Source organism: Poecilia latipinna, unplaced genomic scaffold (assembly GCF_001443285.1).
Source record: "Poecilia latipinna isolate Pla-1442-1.1 unplaced genomic scaffold, P_latipinna-1.0 Scaffold821, whole genome shotgun sequence".
NCBI lineage: Eukaryota > Metazoa > Chordata > Actinopteri > Cyprinodontiformes > Poeciliidae > Poecilia > Poecilia latipinna.
In genome coordinates, this window is record NW_015113437.1 from 43960 (window position 1) to 53776 (window position 9817).

The window sequence follows — 9817 nt, forward strand, 5'->3', positions numbered from 1 at the left end:
AAAAAAAAAAAAAAAAAAAAAAAAAAAAAAAAAACAAACTTAGAGAATCTCAGCAGATCTTTTTTTTTTTTTTTTTTTTGAAAAAAATTTTTTACTTGTAGACCACAAAGTCTCCCATGGATTACAACTAAGCTGAGTTTGTGACACTTTAACTCCAGCTAATATGTTCATTTTGTGACTTTTTTAATCAGCAAGGGATAGGTTCATTAACTGTAGTTGCCCCAGGTGTAATTTAGTGGAGTAAAACAAAAAAACATTTTTCCAAAGACCCCTCAGCATAGAAACGATGAATAAATGATGGCGAAATAATAATAAATCAATGTGAAGGAGGAAGAGTCATCAGACAACAGCCATCATTTGTCTCTTTTCTGCTTGTACTCCCTATCCGGTCCGTGAACTCCTCCTTTGTGTTTCTTTGTTGGCGACAGTATGCGCTCCACAGCCAGAGGCCTCCATACGAGTGGCTGATGGAGGTGTAATGACAACCACAATTACAGCAATTATGTGTTATTGTAGGCCATTATGTATTTTGTAGGCTCGGAGATGTAGGCTTTTTTTGTAATTGCTGGTTATGAAAGGCATAATAATCACGGGCCGGCCAGCCGAAGGAGCTACCAAGGGCAACCAGCACCTGGTGCCATGGTAACAAAACATTTATCCGTAATGCTGCACAGTGGATGGCGAGGACAAGAGCACTGGCAGCAGGGAAATTAGCCCTAATGGTGGAGAGAGGAGAACGAGGAGGTGCCGGATTGCAGACTGGGGGGAACTGGTGGATGCTGCAGATGTGTAGGTGGCTGGGTGGGGCTCCTGACTGGGAGGTAGGTGCTCAGAATAACCCATCTGGATTTTTTGGGGGTGACCAAAAAACTGACCAAACCAGTATGGATAAATCTATAATAATTTAAGCAAGATTTATTTGCTAACCATTTTAAAGATTTTAAAGTAAAAAAAAAAATGTTTATTTTTATCCAAAATTTTTTCTGTTGGAGTAAAACCAGAAAACTAGGCGCAAATATGCTCTGACTAACTGATAATATTTTAATAACTCAAACAGTTTCCCAAAACTCTAGATGCCTCCAGATGGTTTGATGGTTGGCATCAACCAGACTGATTCAACAGGAAAAGTTTGTGATCACCACATATCTCTAAGTAAAATTCCTTAGAATTGACTCAAATGCAACTTAAAGTTAAAGAAAGCCACAATATCCTAAATTGAATGCAAGATTGAGTTGTTGCGATAGCACATCAGGTAACTTCCTGTTCAGGAAGAAAACTGTGGAAAGCATATCACACTGTGACTGGAGCAACAATATGACTCCACTACTTTTGCAGACTTGAGCTCTGTATCTAACAAAAACTGTTCAGAAATTATGTCTTATCCAATGCACATAAAGGAATAAAGTACAGATAGTAAATTTAAGCTTAGTGCAGTGAAGCTTATAGATGAGTTCTAGGTTTTTAAAAGTTTGTGGCCGGACTCGTTAAACGCAGTGAGTGTGTGCCAGAGGGATAGAAATTAGTTGAACTTCCGTAAAAAGATTAACTGTATGCATCTTAAAAGTCTGAAAAATGTAAATAAGAAACCTTAAAATAGCAGCTCATTTTCCAGAAGATTACGCCACAACACTGTGCACCCGTTTACTCTGCTTCATTGTACGTTAATGAATTTTGCTTGTGTGCACATCAAAGGAAAAACAACAAGAAAAAAAACGTACTTGCCTCTTTTTCATACTGTGACACCACCTTTCATATTTGACTCTGTGGTTCATGAATCAGTGAATGCATGGCTGTGCACATCTCTAATTATATGTGCATGTGAGCGTGAGCGTGTGCGTGCGTGTGTGTGTGTGTGTGTGTGTGTGTGCGTGCACATGCATGACAGGAGTGGGAGTGGGTGGTGCAGAGAACTGAGAAAAGGCCCAGCGTGCCATAGAGCAGGAAGTAGGCCAGAGGGGGATTAAATGGCTGCTGCGCCACTTCCTCCATCGCCCTGCAGCCATATGATGCTGTACACTCAGTGTGTGCGTGCGTGTGTGTGTGTGTGTGTGTGTGATGGAGAAAGCCAAGCCCCTGCAGTCACAGTGCACTCCACTGGCTCTACTTAAGTGCAAAGATATGACATCATAAGCTTCAGGGAGAAATATATTTGTCCACACGTGGGTGCGCGTTTGTGTGTGTTGACTCTCTGAGCCAAGTTTCACGTCTTGGATATTGGTATCAGGATGCAATAACCTTTAAAAGCCACTTTTACAGTCTGCTGCTCAGTTGGGGTAGCACTTGGACTTAGAAGTATAAAACAAAAAGTAACTGAAAAAAAAATCAGTTATGTCAATGCTTGCATACATATAATCAATTTAATCTCAAGTATATTATACATAAGGGGAACCTCTCCCTGAACTTGAAGGTTCAGTTATTGTCCCTGAACAAAATTCTCACTAACAAAACCAAATATCAGAAACACAGTAGCAGTGGGTTTAAAGCACAGCCTGTGAATCCTGACTCACTTTGTGCATTGCATACTTTACAGTGCCATCAGGAACTCTGGGTAAAATTTTAAACCAAAATGCAACATTTATAAATAAAAGCTAAAACATAACATTCACTTAAATCTCAATGAAAAGTTGTAGAATGTCTTTTCAAATTGACAAGACCAACTTCTTATCTTCCAGTAAGCGACACTGCGACTCACTGGATTGACAAAAAACTCAGAACAGTGGAATCCAAGGAACCCTGTGAAGCTGTGATATGGAAAAAGATATCACAGATCTTTTTTGATTTGCACAATTTCTATCCATCTGCATTTTCATCTATTCCAAATTAGCATAAAGAAAAAAGAAGAAAAACTCAAACTCATGGATAGAACTGTGTCTCCATGGATCTAATAAAATTCATTTCCACGTCTGTGCAGTCAGGATTTGTAATGGAAGCTTACAAACTTCTTGTGGCCTGTTTTGAAATTCAGCAGCAACACATTTTATCTCTGCGAGAATGCTACATTACCTCCTTGAGACAGCCCATGAAGTTGTTGCTAACTGGAGATCCCGGCAGGTCGGCTGTGCTGGGGCTCCCACCCACGTAGAAGAAGTCATCTGAGCCCAGCATGGTGTAGTCCTCCTGGGTATAACCCGTGGTGGTCAAAATCCCATCCACAGATATCGTCACCTGACAACCGCGTGGGCACAAAAAGAACATTTTAATATTCTTCCTTTCAGATTGTAGATGCAGCTTGTTGAAGAAAATAATTAAAATGAACAACTGGCTGAATTCATTGGATTAATTTTAACTGCTGTACATTAACAAGAAAAGCCAACTTAAATGGTTTGCATTGCACAAAGTCAGAAGTAAACATGCAGGACAAAGAAGAACTGCAGCAAGAAAAATGACCACTTTATGAAAGAGAACTGCACTGCTAAACAACTGTGACCAGTACAATTATAAAACATGGTATCATGATGCCTAATTTAACATTTAAACAACATTTTTTATAGGAAGAGAAAAATCTAATATAACTAACTAGGTATTACTGATGCATTTAGTTACATTGTAATAAAAGAAAGGTTTATGAGTTTGAAACTGTGACATAATCAATAAAATACACAGCAGTTAATTTTTTAATAGCTTTTCTGACTGGTCAGTGGGCTCTAATCTGTGTAGATCGCTCACATTTTTGCTACAGCTTTCAATACAAATCACCATCCTTTAAAATCTACATGTATTTGATTGTTTTAAATTTCTATTAAGTTTCTGAACTTATTTTTAATATTACTGGACTTAAATCTGTCCATGTACTCTAACTTTATTTCTGTTTACTGATTCAATACTAAATCAATGTTGGTAAGTTGAAAATTCAGACCTACTTTGTTAAATAATGTTCATATCACTGCCTTGCCAGTAAATTCATAACTAAAATCCATTCTCATGTTGCCAATAACTTTTAAACTGGTTAATCCACATAAGTAAAGTAGTGGAGTCAGATCCACAGAAAATTCTGTAAATTCTGAACTGCGAATAGGCAGGGGTCCATTGTAATTGGGCAATTGGGCTATCAGACAGTTACTGGAGCACCTAATGGGTGAGCTCCTCATGGGTCCAAAGTACTCCCAAATTAACTACTGTTACTGAGAATTTATTACAGGTAAAATGTTTTAGTTTGGTTAGATTCAGTTGCCTCCTGCAGTGTGTTTTGCCTTGTGCTAATCAGTATAACGATGCATGAGTCGGCCTGATTTCCACATACGTAGAGTTTGATATTGAAGTGAAACAATCGGAAAAGAAGACTCAAGAGAGTGAGGAAAAACTTCAGAACCCAGCAGTTAGTCATTCAATTCTCAGCAAACCTTGCCAGAAATCACACAGGGGGAAGAAAAGAGAGATTGCAAACTAAGGGATGACAATGAGTTAAATGATATCTACCATACAGTGGAGTTTGTTTATCAAGTCGGGTCCAGTACCTGTAGGCTTGGCAAAAAGGTGGGTTGGGTAAGATGTGAATTTAATAAAAATTACAAATAAAAAAACAAGTGAAATGAATCTGAACATCTGTGCACACAAACACAAGGCAGGTTAGGGGGAGAGGCATGACATGAACAGAAGTGTCATGATGGATGCAACCAGAACAAACAGGTTTCTAATCTAACTGCAGGTGAAGTAATCTTCCCCAACGCTGGGCCTTACCTGTCGCAGGTTCCGGGTCACTTTCACATCATGCCATGAGTTGTCATTGAATTTCCCATTGACGGGTTCAACGATGGCTTCAAATGCTCCGGAGCCCAAGTTGATGACCAGGGAGACCGCACCGTCCTTCAGAGCCAGGTTGACGTAGTCGGCTGACTTCCCCGTGTGCAGGATGAGGCCGTTGCGCTGCCACGTCTTGAAGGACAGCGTGATCTCGTCGCTGCTGCTCTGGATCGGGTTCTGGGAGAGGTCATAACAGAAGTACTCCGAGCCACGGAAGGTGGCAACGTTTTCTTCCCTTGCTGTGGTGGGAAGAAAATGAATCAGGGTTAGAAAGATGAGAAAGACAACATTAAGCTGTGGGATCATAAGGATTCGACAGCTTGTAAAAATATTTAGCAGGAATTACTCATCAGTTTTTTTTGTGTGACATATCTGTGTTTCACATTACTCCACACACGCTCTTCTTTTTTAAGTTCTTGTTCCTTTTTTAAATTAATTAGAAAGAAAACCAGCAGAAGCCATACATTACTGCTGCAGAGGTCAGGAATCAAACCCTGTCAAAAACAAATAGCCTCCACATGACGGGTAGTAGCTCTACTGCTGTACAACACCCTGCATACATAAAAGCTCAATGCTGGCCAGATCACCCTCTTCAATATATTTGCCGTGTCCATTACTACGCTTATGGTAAACTGGAAATGGTGGTTGTCATGGCTTTCTTCCAAGAAGGGTGTATTTGTTGGTGTTAGGCTAAGCTTGCAAGGAACTGTGTGCTTTATCTGAATCTAAAAGCTGTTTTGTTTTGAAACTGACAGTGATGTAGATATAGATCAGGGAGAAGATGCAATAATCCTGTGGTAATCTTTGTAAATTTGGTCTAAAATAAGTATCACGATAAGACACCTTCAAAAATCCTCAGCACGTGACAGAAAAGAACGCTGAGAGCTACCACGTACCAACATCAAACAATAATCTTTCCAGTGAAATTGCCTGTCAGAGAGACACTGTGACGCAGTGGTCATGTTTGTGATCACACAGAGGGAAGCCGGAGACTCTGGATGTATTTATGACCTTGATCGAAGGGTAAGGGAACACACAGAAGAAGAAAGGAGTAGGGAAAAGAGGAGAGCGCAACAGCGAGCTGAGGTCTAACACAGAAAAATGGTCCACTCAGGAGTTGTTATCTGGAACATCATCTTCAATTAACTTGCTGTCTCTTCTGCAAAAATACTGGACTTTGTGTCCAGACAAAATCCAATACAAAGATACACGGATCTGTTTCTGCTGTGGAACTTTAGAAATGAAGCTACTCCCCTCTTGTTTCATGTCCAGTTTTATTTTCACACATTGACCATACCCAAATCATTGCAATAACATTTTTTTTTATTTTATGTCATTCGGTGGACAGTCTAAGACGAGGTTGACTACCTCCAACCAAGTTACACAAACCAACATCTGGATGGCATCATTCAGATGTTATTCAAAGGCCCAATGGCATCACTAGAACAACATTGTTGTTCCAACTATATTCTAAGTTCAATGGTTCCGGTTTAATGAACAGCATGTTTTCTCAAAAGTGTCTGAAACATGAAAATAAATAAATCTACATCTCTACAAAGCAATGTTAAATAAACCTATCCAACTATTTGTTGCAAATGAAGACTGCTGTCACTATGCAACTGCCTTAGAGACTTTAATCATTTATAATTATTAAAAAATCTAACTACGATCTCCTCCAAATAATCCCCACCTTCATTGGATGAAGTAGTAGAGGACTGTTCGCATCCTGCCAATGTCTCCTGGCCAACCAACGGCCTCAAAGTAGGGGTCAGTGGGAGTGGTTCACTGACCTTGAAGAATATCAGATGACAAAGCCAAACTAACTGCCCAGACTAAACCACGAGGCCACCCTCCTGAACCAAGGAAAGGGACGTGAGCGCAGCTCGCCAGTAGCTGTGTTTCCATTATAATGTAAACAAAATAAATACATAAAAAATTCTGCAATTGCAAAGTTTTCACTAAATAAAAAATGCAATTAAAATCACTTGTGAATAACACAGACAAGTCATGAAAAACCTCACCCTCCTACGACCTCCTGTCACGTTTTTCATCTTTTCCGCCAGTAGTAACATCCAGTTTTTGATAATATGACTGATGTGATGCAAAAAGAAATGTTTCCACTGCAGTTTTGCAAAATACACTAATTTTACAGCCAAAAACGCAGCTCACTGGCAAGAGACCGTGTTGTGGATGAATAGATGGATTATACAATTTCAAAATACATCCTACTGGTCAGCATTGCTTCCCTTCAGAAAAAAAAAAAATCAAAGGAGTCCAAATGAGTCCACAGATGACTGTTTGCATTTACTTTCATTTAACATAAATAACAAGAACTTAAACACCATATTTCCTTACAGATGGGCACAGAATCAACTCTTCTCAAAAACACATTGAAAACTTTTCTCCTGTTTCATCATTCAAGCTCCAAGCAAGGATGTTTTGTTCACTGACTTTTAATTTAGCACTGAATCTGTAGCTATATTCTGCAAAATAACTAAATCCTGAATTAACCAAACATTTAAAAGCATTCGAGACATATGTAAATTGGGTTCAACCACTTCATTCCTCCCGTTGAGTGCTCAACAGCTTTCATCCAACTAGATTGGTTCAAAGACCGGGTCAGCAGGGGACTGAAATGTTAAAAGTGGTACTTTCCTCTTAGCAACCATGGTCCTTCCTTAACAATTCCTGAGTTTTTTCAGTTGTTGCAACTCTCAAGGTTTGGTTGATTAATATCACCAGAGAAATGTTATGTAAATTAAAATGAAATGTAAAACAATCTGAAAGACTTTTGGCCACTGAGCAAATGTCCATTTGTCTTTCTCCTTGGCCCACATAAGATAATATTCTATTTTTTTATAGTTGTACTTGTGTAGAATGCAAAGTCCACACAAGAAAACCACAAGACAAACTCACTGCTGTGAGGCAACAGTACTATTACCACCGCACATTTTAGGGTTATTGAACAGACTGTAATTTTTATGCAAAGAATCAAGGCAGAAAAAAAAAAACAAAACAAAGATTTTCAATGTTCGCTGTAAGGAAGAAAGGAAAAAAAAAGAATGTTAAACTTCCTCTGGTGCTAAATGCTTAACACAGTGGTGATATTATCTGGGTATGGACGCCCATTGTTAAGAATGAGTGAAGTTTGTCACATTTCTCTGGTATTCATTCCACTTTGCTAACATCACATTTCTCTCAAACATTCACCGAAGCTACAATCGCTGTATTTAAGATACATCTGTTTTAATACAAGACCAGACTGTAAGAAAAATCAGACTGGGATTAAACAGCTCAAAACTTCTCGTCTTCACAAAATCCTCATAAAGTCATATGAGTAACACTGAACATCAACATAAAACTAAAGTAATGCAAAGAAAATAGGGAAAGACGATAAATACAGTGCTTTTGTTCTTAAAGTATGAGTCGTCTTCTTCTTATCTGCTGTTTTTTAAGCAGGCAAAGTCAAATTGCATCTGGTCTCCAACATAGCTCCCCCAAGGTGAGAAAGCATCCCTGTTTCTGTCTCCATCTATAGCCCACTGTGAAGAAAAATGCAGCTCAGACTGTGTGCAAGAGGAACTACGCCAGTGCATCCATAAGCAAGTTTTCCCGCAGGGATATGATAAGACTATGGTCCTTCTTTCTAAAAAATAAAAAAAGAAAAACATTATATATAGAAAAATGAACCATAAATCTACTATGCATTCATATTCTATATTCCCTCTTTTATGGCTGTGGTGATCCAGTGAAAGAAAAAAAAAATATACGAGATTAAACTTGTCCAGAGAGGCAACCATAGTGCTTGAAAGATGGTATATTAATGAAGTGAGAATGAATCTGAGGTCTTTATGGCTGAAATGAGAGTGAGGTGAGGAGATTGTTATCACCCCATAATAGTTTTAATGGCATCCGTAAGCTGTTCTATTTGGAGCCTTCATTTGATGGATGAGCTGGAATGAGTCCTGTGAGGGGTCATCCATAAAAACGTCAGAAGGAGAGATGGCAGAAGAAAAAAAAAGCTATAGACACAGTAAATATTCCTAATATCCAAAGACTGTTAGCCACTCCCGGTGGCAAAGAAATTTTGTTTTTTTGCCAAATTTTTAGCATTTTATTATTGAACGAATTACTACAGAGATAAATATTTTGTGGTAACTTTAACCTACTGTTGAGTGGATGATGATGAATGACCTGAAAGCATTTATTAATGAATAATATGGATTGTTTTGCATGAATTTTTAATGTTTTGACAGGCCTCAGTGGCACAAGGGTAATAGGTTTAGTATGAACATAAACCAGCAATAAATAAGTCATTGGCCTTTAAATAATACATTGACATTTTGATTTATGAAGTGTGGACCTTTTACTGATTCCTGCATGGCCCACCACGATAAATCATGAACTGTCTGGGATATTGGTGTCACCAGGTTCAACGATAACCAGAAAGAATTTTGTGAAATATTTTACACTAGTTTCAACATTTCTCCCAAAGTGAACACTTACATGGATCAGGCCTCTATCTGATAATATTACTTGAGAAGAAAGATTCTAACCTCTCTTTACTGTGCCATCTGGGCTTTCTCCCATTAACGTTGATTCCTCCATTGAATTTCAACCGGAACAATCAGTGAACAGAAGGCAAGGTTATGAATATATTCTGCACTGCTTTATAAATAACTGCCAGTGGTTTTAGCGAGGACAGTGGAGGAGTGAACGAAACCATTATGCAAGACTGTAATCTCATATAATAGATTATATGCGGACTGAGCATGGCCAACTCTGTCCGTGCTGGCCTTGCTTTCAATTATTGACTTGACATTTACAGCCTTCTTGTTCGACTTGGCACTTCTCCCTTTCTTCTTGTTTACAGCACATGCAATTTCCGGTAAACTTCATAGCGTCGAACTCATTCACTTGCTCATACATTACATGTGTTACAGCCAAATGGTAAAGTTTAAAACTTCAAAAGAGTCCATACCCCCAGCAAGCAACTGTTTCTCAAACGCCAAGGGTCCAGACCCTCTGTACAAAGTGAAGAATAGAACAATGGCTGGTCCTTAAAAGCATATATATA

The 9817-nt window shown here is 38.7% G+C and overlaps 1 protein-coding gene across 2 annotated transcripts in view; it reads right to left on the reverse strand.

The window, feature by feature from the left end:
- nrxn3a (neurexin 3a) overlaps positions 1-9817 on the reverse strand; it is a 104698-nt gene that overhangs the window by 31514 nt on the left and 63367 nt on the right. For both annotated transcript variants that reach the window (XM_015047345.1, XM_015047344.1), the window contains exons 6-7: positions 4678-4979; positions 3004-3165 (exon numbers count right to left, since the gene is read on the reverse strand). In XM_015047345.1, the coding sequence (XP_014902831.1) occupies positions 3004-3165; positions 4678-4979 (464 nt within the window). The remainder of the gene's footprint in view (positions 1-3003; positions 3166-4677; positions 4980-9817) is intronic.